The sequence below is a fragment of the Malus sylvestris genome, chromosome 6 (assembly GCF_916048215.2).
Source record: "Malus sylvestris chromosome 6, drMalSylv7.2, whole genome shotgun sequence".
NCBI lineage: Eukaryota > Viridiplantae > Streptophyta > Magnoliopsida > Rosales > Rosaceae > Malus > Malus sylvestris.
In genome coordinates this window covers 20,603,479-20,620,048 of record NC_062265.1, presented here as the reverse complement: position 1 = coordinate 20,620,048, position 16,570 = coordinate 20,603,479, and the positions used below count along the sequence as shown (strand labels likewise).

Here is a 16,570-nt window from a genome sequence, read left to right as displayed (position 1 = left end):
TCATTCCTTCCCCCCCTCTCTCTACTTTCTCTCTCCATCAGCAAATTCCAATCCTTTTCACTCACTCTCAGAAAACGCCTCTGCATTTTCACAATCTTCAAATCATCCATTTCTCCACAATTTTCAGGATCACTCCATATTATTCAAAATCCTGTCTTGGGTACCTTTTTGTCATCTGGGTTTTTCTCAGAGATTCCTGTTATTTTCTGGACAACCAAACAGGTAATGCACTTTTTTCTCTGCTTTTTTTGTTTTTTTTTGTTTTTTTCAGTTGGGTTTTCGACACATTTCGTTTCTCAGCCATTTGCAAATTTTTTTACTGGTTCAAGCTCATATCTTTGCTGAATTTAGCTCCAAAAGTTTCTATTTTAGCAGCTCCCTCACTGTTAGTATTATTTTTTTTCTTTTGGAGTTTATTGGGATTAATTATTTGATTGCTTTTGTAATTTTCACTGGTTGTAATGTCATTAAGTTGTAATTATTCATTGTTGTTAACAAATTTTGATGCATGGTTGAGCTTATTTTTTTGAAAAAAAAATGAAAAAGTTCCAGAAAGTGGGGGCACAAACAGTCAAATCAAAAATTTTGTGCCTGTTTTTCTTGTCTGCTTTATTTAATCATGTTGGTTTTCTGTACCCTTTGTCTGATTAGCTCAGTTAAGTGGGGTTCGTTTAAATAAAATTTTTATTCAGTTTTTAAATAGGCCAAAAAAATTTTAAAACTTTTTATTTTTGACACTTTCTCAGCTGCCAAACAAAAGTTTTGGGATTTGCTTTGGTTGAGTGCTGACGTATTTTCACCATAGAAGTAAATAGATTTTTCTTATCATTATTATCTTTCAGAAAAAATTGAGCTGTTTCGGATGAATTTTCGTAAATAAAAATCACCTCCAAAATTTTATTCAATGCAGAAAGTGTAAGAAAACTAATCCAATATATGTGTGTATATATTGATTCAGGTTTTGCATGCAGAGTGAAGAACAGTGCTTCATTTAATGTGATCAATCGTAGCCCGTGAAGCAGTGATTGACATTCTATCTGTTTTGCATTGAAGATTTCCCTCAAGATTTCGTGTCAGAGCTCAAGAATTACACACATTCATAAAGAAGAAAGGTCCCTCTCTCTCTCCCTCTAGAATTAATTCGAATCACTGCATGTCTCTGGGTTTATTTATAACATAAGGCCTTCATATGTCTTTCTGCCACAGGGATCAGAATTGGAGGTTAGATTTTCTTGGCTAATTTGGTTCATGAATCTGTCTGGGAAATTTTAGTAGTAATGTAAGCAAAACCCATTTGAGGAAAAGGCCTTTAGGATCGAAAAAATGGGTTTTTGTATTTCAAATTGTTGAATTCAGAAGTTGGGTATTGGACTGTGAAGCGGTTTGGTTTTGGTTGTTTGATTGGGTTTAGTAGAAGCTCTAGTTTGTGATCAAAACTGGGAAGAATGCTGGAGCCAGAGCTCTGTGGTTCTCGGATGCTATCGCCTTTTCGGGACGAAAGCGGAGATGAGGAACTTTCAGTTCTTCCCAGGCACACCAAGGTTATTGTCACTGGAAACAACAGAACAAAGTCTGTTTTGGTGGGTCTTCAAGGCGTGGTCAAGAAAGCTGTTGGGCTTGGGGGTTGGCACTGGCTGGTATTCTTCCTTCTCACTTTTTCTAAATTATTTTGTCTTCATTTAATTATTTCTTAATTTGGTTTTTGTGGACTTGTTTACCATAATTGCTTTTATTTTTCAACTGTTTTGCCAAATTTTGCTCTGAAGTGGATTTGTTGATAATTTTGGTTGTTTTTGTTGGGAAGGGAAAAAGCTGGGCTTTTAGTCATTTTTCTCTATTCTATAAAAGTTGTGTTTGTGAAACTAACTTGTAGCTCGGTTCGTTAAGAGCAAGGTTCTGAGTCTCATTACCTCTCCCCAATATCGCTTGTATTAAAAAAAATTGTGTTTATGTTGTATTCTATGGAAAGGGAACATCTTTCTAAAATTATGGGATGACCCACAAAATTAGGCATTAGTTGACAGCGAGGCATATCATTTCATGTGCTTCGTTGTTTCCTGCTGTGAGAACAATTGGGGGTTTTGCATGTCATACAAATATATGGGTTTTCATTGTATCTTGTGAGGATAGTTCCTTAGTTGTATGTGCAGGACACTCTTTTTCCCTTCGTTCAGGTTGAAATCCCCGGCCAGGTTTTTATCGAGGTCCAATAAGCACCCTATCCTCACTTTGTACGTTTTCCTACCAATTTTATGAATATCATAGGGTTTTAAGTTTCTTGGAGGGGACAACTGGAAGTTGTAGTTCTTTTCCGAGTGCGTTGTCATTGGCGGGATTCTGGATCTTTCTCTCATTCTTTTTTTATCTTCTTGCATCATATACGCAATCATGTCAAATGTAATTTTGGATATTTTGTATCAGAAATTCTGTTCTGGGTTCAGTTTATCGGTTGCGATTTTGTTTAGATCATAACCTAAGCTTTTTGAATTAAGTAAATTTATGTAATCCTTCTTATCATTGCCATCTAGGGCGTGTTATTATACTAATTCTTTCAAATCTTGAGTCTCAAGTATGGATTTTCATTGTTATTACTACTTGTGGACGATTTATCTTATAACTTCACTTCAGTATCCTGTTCTGCATTGTGGGGATTTATTTTTTAAACCGTTAATTTTTGGCGAGACAAGGTTCTGAAAAATGGAGTTGAAGTTAAGCTGCAAAGGAATGCATTGAGTGTGCTGGAACATCCTACAGGGAATGAGGAAGATAGCAATCTTGATTACTCTAGCGGCAGCTCTGACCATGGTGATAAGGAGAATGATTTCTGTAAGTTGCATAAACCATGCCTGATGAAGCGTCAATTTAGTCATATCTAAGGTTTTTACATTGCAACCTGGAGGTTGTGGACTCAAAATGGGAAAACAGCCTCTAGGGGATGAGGGATACGACTGTGCATCTGTCCCCTTTCGGATCTTGATGATGGGATCCTTGTGTATTGGGTTGCTCTTTTTACGATATTTTCGTTTGGCATTTGTTTGGAGCTTCTATCTAATTTTCATCATTGTATTTCTTTTGGCAGCTAGATGCTTTGAGTTCCATAAGCATAGTAAACCAAGAGTTCGATTTTCAAGGCCATATGTTCCACCCTCAGCAACAAAGTCAGTAAATCGTGGAAGTTATAGAGAAGTTCAATACATCCAAGCACCCCAATCGGTAAGTAACTTGGAAAGTGAGATCTGGGTATTCATGTTTGTCATTGAAAATTTATCCTGTCTACTAAATGAGTCTCCTCAATATGTTTTCACTTATTTAAAAACAATGCTGTAAATTTTGTTAGGAATAAAAAATTATGAATTGGGAAGGTACTGTTTTAACGCCTTTGGATAGAATGCTTTTGCTTATGATTTCCTACTCAAGTAATAACAAACGCTTTGCTTCAATATGCTTGCATTGGTCACTCCAATGGTTCTAGTAGATGACACATTTTCTGGCTTAGTTAAATGGTCATGCTCTGATATATAGTTATCCTTCTACACCTAATGCGGTATGAATTTCCGCATTTCTATGTACACCCATTATTGTGTTGCCTAATCTTCTGTGTGGATGATCAGAGAGTAAACTTGGGAAAACTAGGAACAAGCTCATTGAGGAGGTATTGCAGACACTTCAATCTTGTGGGTATCGCTGATTCCTGCTCTTTGTTTGTTTGTTCTGCCTGGTTGTGAAATCATTCGACTAAATCCTGCTCTTGCAATTTGAAATTGTAGTTAAGCGGCAATTCTAATCCAACAAGGGAACAATTGATCAATGCTGCACAACGACATTTTACATCGCAGCAGGTCTCTCTCTCTCTCTCTCTCTCTCATGTTTCTGCACACAGAAAATTACATACATGCTTAGAATGCACAAATAGAATCCTCTGCGTCTTATTTATTGTTCTTGGTTGCAGATGCCGTTGGATGAGGTATCGGTGGTCACTGAATTTGTCGATGCTGCCAGGAGTCGGAAGTGGAAACAAGCAGAATGAGAAATGAGAATGTCAAAAAAAGGAAATATGGTTGTATAATAATATACATATGTATCTACTAACCTAACCGTTAGGTCAGATCTAATCACAGACTGATGTGGAGAGTCTTCGGCTTTAGTACGGTGACATCGCTTCCTCGAATCCTAACTTTGTAATACAGGGTTCATACCTAAGTTGTTCTATATCAATATTAGGTATTAATCTCATCATTATATCTGCCATTTGAGTATTATATGATGTGCTTGGTTTTACAAGCATATGGTTTTGTGCAAAATCTAATGTGCAGACTCCCGAGGGCGAATAACTTATCCATTCTGGCTGCTAACCCCAGCTCTCTCTCTCTCTCTCTTCACGTGATAGGACATATGCTTACGTGAGAAGAGAAAGAGAGAGTGTGTGTGCGGGGTTTTGCACCGTGAGAGGGGAGTTTTTCTCCAATCATGTAGTTTTTTCAGGTTCTTTATTTACTGGTGTAGATTGGTGAGACGTAGTACCTTTATTTCTTGTTTAAAGTTTTGAACTACGGAAAAGCATTGGTGGAAGTAGGACTAAGCAAACCTAAATTCTATAGATAATTATGGTTCTAGGTGCAGTATTGATCATGTATTTCAAAAAAACATACGTATGAGTGTAACTCACGTAGATATCTTTGCCGTATCGTTTTAGTAATATTCTTCTTTACTTGTAAATGGAACATCTTGGGTTCGACTCTTACATGGTGAGTTTGATTATTAATGATGCAATATGACTTAATCAAACTCCCTGCAGCCCAATATCGTTGTATCAAGAAAAAGATCACGAGGTTAGATCTTGAGTTGAGTTACAAAAAGGACCGAATTGAATTTGAAATGGTAAAGGATTTAGGCTCAAAATTGATTAAAAAGGGTCCAAATTTGTAACCTAGTAATGGGCTTTGAACAAAAAAAGCCCAAAAACTGGTTTTCCCATATGCCACTGCCACCTGTGAATATTGGTACAACAACAATCAACAAACCCATACCAAAATTTCAACAAAATGTATTTATTTATTTATTATATTTCATAATTTTCAGCATAATTAATTAATTTAGTATTTTTGTTTTATTCCCCCTGAAAAGAACAGCCACCCTCTCTCTCTCTCCTCCAAAACGCTCTCCAACAAGTCCACCCTCTCTCTCTCTCTCTCTCTCTCTCTCTCTCTCTCTCCACTCACTCCCTCCCTTCCTCTAAAATCCCCAATTCCAATTTCGATTCCGATCGAAGCGTCTTCAATCCACAAAAAGGTAATCAAAATTCTCAAGCCCTTGCTAAATTGGGATTGATATTTTTTACTTCTTCTTCCTCTTTGTATTTTTTATCGACTTTTCAAGAGTTTTTCTGTAAAATCCTGTTTCTGCTTTTATGAGCTTTTTCGGCTGATCATGTATTTTTTTCCTTTCTAAAAGTGTATTGGTATTGACTGCTTAGGCTTTTAGTTTATGGCTTCCCTAATAATTTGATGCTGTTTGTTGTCTGTGTATAATTTGATTGCTTTAGTTGCTTCCATGATAATTTGATGCTGTTTTACTCGTGATAATTGCTCGAAGTGTATAGAATTGGGTGTTGGTAGTGGAGAAGTTTGGATTTTCACTAATTTTTAATTATTTTTTAAGCTCCATGAAATGGGTTTTGCTGCTAATATGATGGGTTTTTTGGGTTTTGCAGTAATTAACATGGTGGGGGTTTTGTACTAAGATCACCAGGAACGTGTTTAGGGTCTATTGTGTTTGAACAGTTGGTTTAATCCGCGGGTGTCAAAACTTGAATCGTAGTTATTGGTCATGGGGTTTGAAATCATCAATTGTAGTTTTATTGTTTATTTTGGGGAAATTGTTCATCTTATTGCGGTCGTCTAACAACGTCCTTTTCATTTTTTATGTTTAAGGGATATGTGGCACCAAGTGCCTCGAGTTCTCCACAGCAGAGATAATAAGTAAAAGAAAACAATGGGAGGCTGCTGCTGCTGTTCTTCCAAAGGAACGGAGCTAAATGCTGCACCAACATACTATTACGTAAGTAGAATGCTTTCCCTCACACACTCTAAATTCTAAATACTGTTTTTTATTTTTCTATTTCTTGGTGTTGAGTTGCCGGTCCCAAGCCCGGATAAAGGAGGAGGGGGAGGGCGTCAGGTAGTCGACAGCCGGCACTCCATGATCACGTCGAATCCTTATGAAAATGAATCCAGAACAAAATCGCGCTAAAGCTAGGGCGTCACCCGTAAGTGGCGCGCTGTGTGGCCTGAGCACAGTGATAAGTGAGCAAGGGTCGCTGTATCTCCATCGGCACCCGGATGCAGTGTTAAATGAGCAAGGGGGCCATAGAAACTTCTTTTCGAACGACTCCACTCAAAGTTGTTTGGGAGCATATGCTCCTATCAACTTTACCCGGGACACACAAAAGAAGTACTTTGATCCTATTAGACGGGGGAGGGTGAAGAAGCTAGGACAGAAGGGTAGAGTTCAAGAGAGCAAAATGCGTTTAGGAACGTGGAATATAGGAACCTTAACGGGAAAATCTATGGAAGTAGTGGAAGTTATGGTGAGGAGAAGGATAAATATTATGTGCCTACAAGAAACTAAGTGGGTTGGTAGTAAGGCAAAGGATCTAGAAAACTCAGGGTTTAAACTTTGGTATTCGGGCACAAATAGAACGAGAAACGGTGTTGGCATCATCGTGGACAAGACCTTGGTACAAGATGTTGTAGATGTCAAGAGGGTAGGAGATAGAATCATGGCAATCAAGATTGTAATAGGACAAGAACTTATCAATGTGATTAGTGCGTACGCACCTCAAGTAGGGTTGGATACGAGTTCGAAGGAGAAATTTTGGGAAGATCTTGGAGACTTGGTGCAAGGAATTGCTCAGACGGAGAAGTTATTTATAGGAGGAGATTTAAATGGACACGTGGGCAGGGAGACAGGCAACTATGGAGGTTTTCATGGTGGCCATGGTTTTGGGGAGAGAAATGAGGATGGGGAAGCTATCTTGGATTTTGCAATGGCATATGATCTCTTCTTAGCCAACACCTTCTTTAAGAAGAGAGAAGAACATGTGATCACCTACAAGAGTGGGTCGTCAAAAACACAAATAGATTTTCTTCTAATGAGGAAAGGGGATCGTATAACTTGTAAGGATTGCAAAGTTATACCAGGAGAGAGCGTGGCTAATCAACATCGCTTGTTGGTGATGGATGTACATATCAAAAGAGTAAGACAAAAGAACAAGACTTGGAAGTGCCCAAGGACTAGATGGTGGAATCTAAAAGAAGAAAAACAAGCAATTTTCAAAGAGAAGGTAATCACCCAATGTGTGTGGGATAGAGAGGGGGAAGCTAGCCAAATGTGGGATTCCATGGCTAGTTGTATCCGAAAAGTAGCAAAAGAGGTATTAGGAGAGTCCAAGGGCTTTGCCCCACACCAAAAGGAATCTTGGTGGTGGAATGAGGAGGTACAAACAAAGGTGAAGGCTAAGAAGGAATGTTGTAAAGCCTTATACAAGGAGAGGACTGATGAAAATGGTGAAAGGTATAGAAAAGCGAAGCAAGAGGCGAAGAAAGCTGTCAGAGAAGCTAAGTTAGCGGCTTACGACGATATGTATAAACGACTAGATACCAAAGAAGGAGAGTTGGATATCTATAAACTATCTAGAGCAAGGGAAAAGAAGACAAGGGACCTAAACCAAGTGAGGTGCATCAAGGATGAGGATGGAAAGGTTCTTGCTACAGAGAACGCGGTTAAAGACAGATGGAGAGGTTATTTTCATAATCTTTTCAATGAAGGACATGAAATGAGTGCTTCTTTAGGGGAGTTGAGTAACTCAGAAGAGTGTAGAAACTACTCCTTTTATCGTCGAATCCGGAAGGAAGAAGTGGTTGTAGCTTTGAAGAAGATGAAGCATAAAAAAGCAATAGGCCCAGACGATATACCAATCGAAGTGTGGAAACTTTTGGGAGAGACAGGTATAACATGGCTCACTGACCTTTTCAATAGGATTTTGAAAACGAAGAAGATGCCAAATGAGTGGCGAATGAGCACTTTGGTGCCTATCTACAAGAATAAGGGCGACGTACAAAATTGCATGAACTATAGGGGTATTAAGCTAATGAGTCATACAATGAAGCTCTGGGAGAGAGTCATTGAGCATAGATTGAGGCAAGAGACACGGGTTTCGGACAACCAATTCGGGTTCATGCCAGGGCGCTCAACCATGGAGGCAATCTATCTCTTACGAAGATTGATGGAAAGATATAGAGATGGGAAAAAGGATTTACACATGGTCTTTATAGATTTGGAAAAAGCGTATGATAGGGTCCCAAGAGACATTCTTTGGAGGATTTTAGAGAAGAAAGGAGTACGAGTAGCATATATCCAAGCTATAAAGGATATGTATGAAGGAGCAAAGACTGCCGTAAGAACTCATGAAGGACAAACCGAAAGCTTTCCCATAACTGTAGGATTACATCAAGGCTCATCCTTAAGTCCTTACCTTTTTGCGTTGGTAATGGATGAGTTAACACGACATATTCAAGATGATATTCCTTGGTGTATGCTTTTCGCAGACGATATAGTGTTGATAGATGAAACTCAGGAAGGGGTAAATGCAAAGCTTAACCTTTGGAGAGAAGTGTTGGAATCTAAAGGTCTTCGCCTAAGCCGATCAAAGACAGAATATATGGAGTGCAAGTTCAGTGCAAATGGAGGCCAAAACGAGTTAGGGGTGAGGATCGGAGATCAAGAAATACCAAAGAGCGACCGTTTTCGTTACCTAGGATCTATCTTGCAAAAGAACGGAGAATTAGATGGAGATCTCAACCATAGAATACAAGCTGGATGGATGAAGTGGAAGAGTGCATCCGGCGTGTTGTGTGACCGCCGTATGCCACTGAAGCTCAAGGGAAAATTTTATAGGACGGCAATAAGGCCGGCGATGCTGTATGGCACAGAATGTTGGGCGGTGAAACATCAACACGTACACAAAATGGGTGTAGCGGAGATGAGGATGCTTCGTTGGATGTGTGGGCACACGAGAAAGGATAAGATTAGGAATGAGGATATCCGGGGTAAAGTAGGAGTAGCCGAAATTGAAGGAAAGATGAGAGAAAATCGGTTACGGTGGTTTGGACATGTGCAAAGAAGGCCTACTGACGTTCCGATTAGAAGATGCGACTATGGGACAGAGGTTCAGGGCCGAAGGGGTAGAGGAAGACCTAGGAAAACTTTGGAAGAGACTCTAAGAAAAGACTTAGAGTACTTGGATCTAACGAAGGACATGACACAGGATCGAGCACAATGGCGTTCTAAGATTCATATAGCCGATCCCACTCAGTGACTTGGATTTTCCAAGTCTCCAACCGAGAAGTTTTCCTCATTCGGGAAATTAAGAGAACACTACCCCAACCTACATGCTCCACTCAGAAAGCTTCAACATACAAGCTTTAACAAAAGAAAATTCAAAGAACTTAGCGAAGAAGGCTTTGGTGTATTTAACACAATACGTTGAAATGAAGGAAAGCTTATTTATTGATATCCCCGATAAGCTACAAATATGTACATATACATGAGTCAAAATAAGCACACAAGAGGGAGCCTTCACAAAGGTTGCTTAGGAGAAGTCTCAGCAGTCGGTAGAGCCCCAGAAAGAGAAGGCACCGGAGGGGTATCATTTGGAGCCTCAGTACTGGACAGAACCCTAGAAGGAGGAGGCATCAGAGGTTGATCATTTGGAGCTTCATTACGCGGTACAGCCCCAGAAGACGAAGGCAATAAATGCCTTTGGAACAAACCCACAAATCTCTGATGATCAAGTAAAACCTGACCATCAGTTTCCTTCATCTGGTCAAGCTTCCTCTTCATGTTTGTAGCATAGTCATGTGCGAGCCGGTGCAACTGTTTATTCTCATGCTTGAGCCCTCTAATCTCCTGTTTGAGACTCATCACTTCAGCCGCCAATGATTCAACTTGGCGGGTTCGAGCAAATAGGCGTTGGGCCATATTAGACACAGAACCTGCACACTGAACACTGAGAGCCAGCGAATCCTTAACAGCTAACTCATCAGACCGTTTGGAAAGTAGTCTGTTATCTTTGGGAGTGAGAAGGTTCCTGGCCACCACCGCAGCGGTCATATCATTCTTCATCACGGAATCCCCAACGGTAAGAGGACCAGTAGGGGAGACGAAGGATGGGCGCCATATGTTGTCTGGAGAAGGCGGGGCTGCCTCTTCAACAAGGTTCAAGTCAAAACGACGGTCGGAGGGGCCAGACATTTTCAAAGGTGTTGAAGAGAGAAGAGGTCGGACAAATCAAGATCTTAGAAGTGCAAGAATGAAGCTTCTACTGGTGGAGATTTAAGTGTGCTTTGGAACTTAATGCCAGCCCCTATAAAAATCTGCACTCGACGAAGCTTCAGAAATCGAAGAGGCGCCTGCTCAGAAATCGAAGAGGCGTTTGCTTTCTCAAAAGCTGGGCTGCTTAGAGATCACGAGGGTTGATCTCAGAAATCGAAGAGGCGTTTGCTTTCTCAAAAGTTGGGCTGCTCAAAGACCACGAAGGCCAATCTCAAAAATCGAAGAGGCGCTCGCTTTCTCAAAAGCTGGGCTCCCTAGAGACCACGAGGGCCGATATCAGAAATCGAAGAGGCACCTACTTTTCCAACCTTTTCCAGCCTTGTCAGCACCTGTCACACGCACACTCAGTTTTGCGGAAATTATGGGCATTCTGTCAAAGACTTCTGGGGAAGTAGAAAACACATGAATCTTACTGTTCAATCACCCACTTCCTACACGCAACAATAGCTCATGGGTACCACAGATAACTTTGCCAAAGTTCTCTGCCAAAGTTGAGCACGTGAAGCTTGCAGCTCCCACTACATCGCTCTGACCAAGAAGGGTAAAAGAATAGCAAAGAAACAGCACTAACAAAGTTTAGACCCATAAATTTTGAAGGTCTAGCTACCATATTATTACCCACAAGGGTAAAGGAACAGTACCACTGCTGGATAATTGGAAAGTCCCTGTGTGTCAACCTCTGTGCTTCGTGGCAAGGTAGACTAGCAAACATGCCCAACCTTTACTCACATTCGAGAAAACACTCCCAATAAGATTGCTTGCTCCAAAATCGAAGAGGCACCGTCCTCCGAATCTCGAGAGCCAGACTCCCAACATGACTACTTTCTTAAAAATCGAAGAGAGGGTAAAGGAACAGTACCATTGCTGGATAATTGGAAAGTCCCTGTGTGTCAACCTCTGTGCTTCGTGGCAAGGTAGACTAGCAAACATGCCCAACCTTTACTCACATTCGAGAAAACACTCCCAACAAGATTGCTTGCTCCAAAATCGAAGAGGCACCGCCCTCCGAATCTCGAGAGCCAGACTCCCAACATGATTACTTTCTCAAAAATCGAAGAGACACTGCTCCCCGAATCTCGAGAGCCAGACCCCCAGCATGATTGCTTTCTCAAAAATCGATGAGGCATCGTTCTCAGAATCAATCGAAGAGGCGCTCGCTTTCTCAAAAGCTGGGCTGCTCAGAGACCACGAGGGCCGATCTCAGAAATCGAAGAGGCACCTACTTTTCTAGCCTTGTCAACACCTGTCACACGCACACTCAGCTTTGCAGAAATTATGGGCATTCTGTCGAAGACTTCTGTTGAAGTAGAAAGCACATGAATCTTACTGTTCAATCACCCACTTCCCACACGCAACAATAGCTCATGGGTACCACAAATAACTTTGCCAAAGTTCTCTGCCAAAGTTGAGCACGTGAAGCTTGCAGCTCCCACTACATCGCTCTGACCAAGAAAGGTAAAAGAATAGCAAAGAAACAGCACTAACAAAAGTTTAGACACATAAATTTTGAAGGTCTAGCTACCATATTATTACCCACAACTGTAAAGGAACAGTACCACTGCTGGATAATTGGAAAGTCCCGGTGTGTCAACCTCTGTGCTTCGTGGCAAGGTAGACTAGCAAACATGCCCAACCTTTACTCACATTCGAGAAAACACTCCCAATAAGATTGCTTGCTCCAAAATCGAAGAGGCACCGTCCTCCGAATCTCGAGAGCCAGACTCCCAACATGACTACTTTCTCAAAATCGAAGAGAGGGTAAAGGAACAGTACCATTGCTGGATAATTGGAAAGTCCCTGTGTGTCAACCTTTGTGCTTCGTGGCAAGGTAGACTAGCAAACATGCCCAACCTTTACTCACATTCGAGACAACACTCCCAACAAGATTGCTTGCTCCAAAATCGAAGAGGCACCACCCTCCGAATCTCGAGAGCCAGACTCCCAACATGATTACTTCCTCAAAAATCGAAGAGACACTGCTCTCCGAATCTCGAGAGTCATACCCCCAGCATGATTGCTTTCTCAAAAATCGAAGAGGCATCGTTCTCCGAATCTCGAGAGCCAGATACCACAGACCACTTTTTCAAAGTGCTCTGACAGAGTTAAAACATGTGAAACTGGCAGCTCCCACTACCGTGCTATGACCAAGCAGGGTAAAGGAATAGCATTACTACTTGTTGTTAGGGAGACTCCTATATATGTCGACCTCCATCCCCAACGGACAGGCAGACCTGCAAAAATGCTCAACCCTTCATCATATCTGAGAGGGCACTCCCAACGAAGCCTTTCGAAATATTCAGCTTTCTTTCCCCCCGATAATACCTCTGCAAACAAGCTATACTAGAGCAAGAATATCTCATATCATCAGGGTTAAAAGCAAGAGTATCCCATATCATGCTTTTTCCCTGTCTTTTCTTTTGGCCTTGTTTTTACCTGCAAGACAAGGAGAAAGAGAGCAATTAGTCAGCACTTGGAATCAAGCTTCCAGCCAGGAACTGACTGCCTGGAACCCCTTACCTGATTACTTACCTGGCATTGCTCTCGAGTACTCATCTTCAACATCTTATGTTTCCAGGGAAGATTCCGCATCTGCTTGAGGAACAGATAGGGCAAGTGCGAAGGATACAAGGAAGCATGTGGAGACAAGCGTAACAGCACACGTGCCGATACATTCATTACTCTGTCAAAAGAAAAAGTATCCCATATCAGCAGGGTGGAACGTACTCTAGATTTGATGGACTTGTTTTGACCCTCAAATTCTTCAGTCGGCCTTATACTCTGGAGGAAACCAGAAAACCCTCCAGCTCAGTTCAAGAATAAGCCTGTGGAAAGTTACTTCTTCAAAAGCAAAAGTATCTCATATCATCTCTTCTCATTTTTCTTCTCTTTATCCTTCATGCTGCTGCAAGATGGGGAGAAGGTGAACAATCAGTCGGAGCTCTGATTGCTTACCTTGTCTGTCACCTCTTTCAGCAGACCCCCTAGCTCGGCGACTTGGGGGACTCCTACTACATGGTTTGTATCGCGCTTGACCAAGCCTGAAACTACAAGTAAGCTTCAAGTGAAATTGATACATTACCTTGTGCATCTCCACCAGTTAAAGATACCACCCCTGGATGGAGGAAGAGTACTTCCAGAGAAGATGCCACATCTACCTATGAGACAGATAAGGCAAGTCAAGACGACACCACACTCCGATACTTAGAAGTTTCGTGATTACGAGATCATTCTCCCACAATATTTCCTAATGTCATTTGTACTAAATCATTCACTTGTACTCACTAAATGAGAGCTTGAACCTATGTACTTGTGTAAACCCTTCACAATTAATGAGAACTCTTCTATTCCGTGGACGTAGCCAATCTGGGTGAACCACGTACATCTTGTGTTTGCTTTCCTATCTCTATCCATTTATATACTTATCCACACTAATGACTGGAGCAATCTAGCGAAGATCACAAAAAGCGATCGTTTTCGCTACCTAGGATCTATCTTGCAAGAGAACGGAGAATTAGATGGAGATCTCAACCATAGAATACGAGCTGGATGGAAAGAGTGCATCCGGCGTGTTGTGTGACCGTCGTAGGCCACTGAAGCTCAAGGGAAAATTTTATAGGACGGCAATAAGGCTAGCGATGTTGTATGGCACAGAATGTTGGGTGGTGAAGCATCAACACGTACACAAAATGGGTGTAGCGGAGATGAGGATGCTTCGTGGGATGTGTGGGCACACGAGAAAGGATAAGATTGGGAATGAGGATATCCGAGGTAAAGTAGGAGTAGCCGAAATTGTAGGAAAGATGAGAGAAAATCGGCTCCGGTGATTTTGAACATGTGCAAAGAAGGCCGACTGACGCTCCGGTTAGAAGATGTGACTACGGGACAGAGGTTCAGGGCCGAAGGGGTAGAGGAAGACCTAGGACAACTTTGGAAGAGACTCTAAGAAAAGACTTAGAGTACTTGGATCTAACGGAGGACATGACACAAAACCGAGCGCAATGGCGTTCTAGGATTCATATAGCCGACCCCACTTAGTGGGAAAAGGCTTTGTTGTTGTTGTTGTTGTTGGTGTTGAGTTGCGTTGCTTTTGTTTTCTAAAAACATTTTGTGGGGTTATTTGTTTCTTGTGAATGTTTTAAGTGGATTTGGCCTTTGATAATTGATAATTGACTTGATTAATGAATTCAGTCTTTTAAATCAGTGTGTGTTGGCAGTGAAGTTGATTTTGTGATTTATTTTGTTTCTTGTTATTCATATTTTTGTGAATTCGAATTACAATGCAGTTTCCAAGGACATCAGATGAGCAAGTTCCTTTATCGTCTCGCCAAGGAGGTGCCTCTGCAGTCTCTACTGGGCTCCTAGTTGATACAAATTTGGATACATCAATACCTGACACTTATAGACCACCTCCTGCCCCTATTCCATATGATGTGGCTATAGAAGATCCTCATACTCCACCATCGGTGCAAGAGATTTGTGGCAGCAAGAGTGAATCAGCATTGCAGACAGCAACAAATTCTGATTCTGTTCAAGAAGCAGTTGGTCGAAATACCCGAGAAGCTTCACCCAAGTGTGAAGACCTGAAGGATGCGGACTGCAAAGCCCAAACTGATTCAGAACTTGATCTGTTGAAGAAGTCAGAAGTTGAACTTGCGAAATCAGTGGAATCTTTTACTTTAACAATAGAGGAAGAGGATCTTTGTCCCACCTGTTTGGAAGGTAAAGTCCTTGGTTCAACCATTCTAAAATTGTATAATTAAACCGTTATCTTTCTTTTAAAGAGGAAGTTCCTTCATTTAATTTCTTATGATCAACGACATTGTTGCTTGAAGTTGTCCATTCAAACTGCACTCTTTGTTTTTCCGCTTGCCTCTAAATATGTGACACATTCAGTTACTAGATCATTTCCTTCCTTCTCTGCAGAGTATGATCCACAAAATCCAAAAATTACCACAAAATGCGATCATCATTTTCACCTTGCTTGCATTCTTGAATGGATGGAACGAAGTGACACATGTCCTGTGTGTGATCAGGTTTGCCTTGTTTAATATTTTCCTTATGTTGCGATTTAAGAGAAGAGATATCCATTGTCACCCACAATACTGAGAGGCCTCTTCTTCACTTATGATGCAGGAAATGATATTTGAGTCTCCAATCTAGTATCATCCAGCAATTGAAGTCCAGTTCTCTCCATTTTGAAGTATGGTTTGAGATGCCGAGGTTACAAATGCACGAAGGTTTTTATTTCCTCCTATTCTGTGCTCATGGTTAGGTGCCAGTCACAGATATGGTTGGTTTTTGGTTTTGTTTGTGGAGCTATGCTCGTTCAAATGCAGTGCCCTTGTGCATTTGATTCCTTTCAACTCAATGATAATGAAAAGGAAGAGGGGTTAGAGTTGACACTGGCATGAAATTAGTATTGAACTCGATTTTCTATTTGTAGTGCATACATCTTAGATCTTAGAGCAAAGTATTATGAATGGTAGAATGAATGACATGGGTTAAAATAGATACTGAATAAGGGGATAGTAGTCAGATTCATTGTCCACAATGGCAGGTTAGTTTCTTGTTTTCTTGTGGTGAGCCTGGCCATATGTGAGCTGCTGATTTTTGTTCTCTCCCTTGTCATATAAATGGCATCAAATTACTGGTCCGTTGCTGGTGGTGGAGTCGTTTAGTGTATATGGAGGATGGAAGGTGATGGAAGGTTCATATTGGTTTTTCAGATTATTTATGTATATAACGAGCTTGGTGATAGGTTTTGATTGAGTTGATCGACATGTAGATTCGTGTTATACATGTTCAACGTTCTGTCTTTTATTAATACTATACATATATACATATAGTTGCTCTTTTTGGGTCACCATGGCTGCTCCCTTTATAAAAGGCATACTGACTCCATTAATATTTAAGCATACAGAGGTGCTTAGCTGAAGTTTTCTATATTTTTTTGCGATATTTGAACTTAGACAACATTGAAGCTTATACATTTGCTAGTTACTTCCCCAGGCTGCTTCTGAAAAAAGCACTACTGTGATTTTTTGTGCCATGCTGAACACATGCAAACGCATTCACCTCCAACTGCTTGTTTCTGTGATATTTTTTGGGTACTTCCAGGGAATTGTTGCTTAGTTCATTCAACTAGTCAATTTGCACTCGTACCCTTTTTTTTCTTGAT

At 40.9% G+C, this 16,570-nt stretch overlaps 2 protein-coding genes across 3 annotated transcripts; both read left to right on the top strand.

The window, feature by feature from the left end:
- Positions 1 to 4,233, top strand: LOC126626941 (uncharacterized). Of its 2 annotated transcripts, none has more exons than XR_007624826.1 (8): positions 1 to 222; positions 959 to 1,112; positions 1,207 to 1,637; positions 2,688 to 2,826; positions 3,080 to 3,213; positions 3,612 to 3,678; positions 3,768 to 3,839; positions 3,950 to 4,031. XR_007624826.1 is itself a non-coding variant. In XM_050296343.1 (8 exons), the coding sequence occupies exons 3-8, from the start codon at positions 1,446 to 1,448 to the stop codon at positions 4,025 to 4,027; spliced, it is 678 nt and encodes a 225-aa protein (XP_050152300.1). In that variant the 5' UTR covers positions 2 to 222; positions 959 to 1,112; positions 1,207 to 1,445; the 3' UTR covers positions 4,028 to 4,233. The 2 variants fall into 2 exon arrangements, 1 of the variants encoding a protein (XP_050152300.1); XM_050296343.1 differs by having other exon boundaries at positions 2 to 222; positions 3,612 to 3,674; positions 3,950 to 4,233.
- Positions 4,234 to 5,107: 874 nt separating this feature from the next.
- LOC126626942 (probable E3 ubiquitin-protein ligase RHB1A) lies at positions 5,108 to 16,255 on the top strand. Its single transcript, XM_050296344.1, has 5 exons — positions 5,108 to 5,289; positions 5,931 to 6,057; positions 14,676 to 15,111; positions 15,316 to 15,425; positions 15,526 to 16,255. The coding sequence occupies exons 2-5, from the start codon at positions 5,992 to 5,994 to the stop codon at positions 15,550 to 15,552; spliced, it is 639 nt and encodes a 212-aa protein (XP_050152301.1). The 5' UTR covers positions 5,108 to 5,289; positions 5,931 to 5,991; the 3' UTR covers positions 15,553 to 16,255.
- Positions 16,256 to 16,570: the final 315 nt, after the last annotated feature.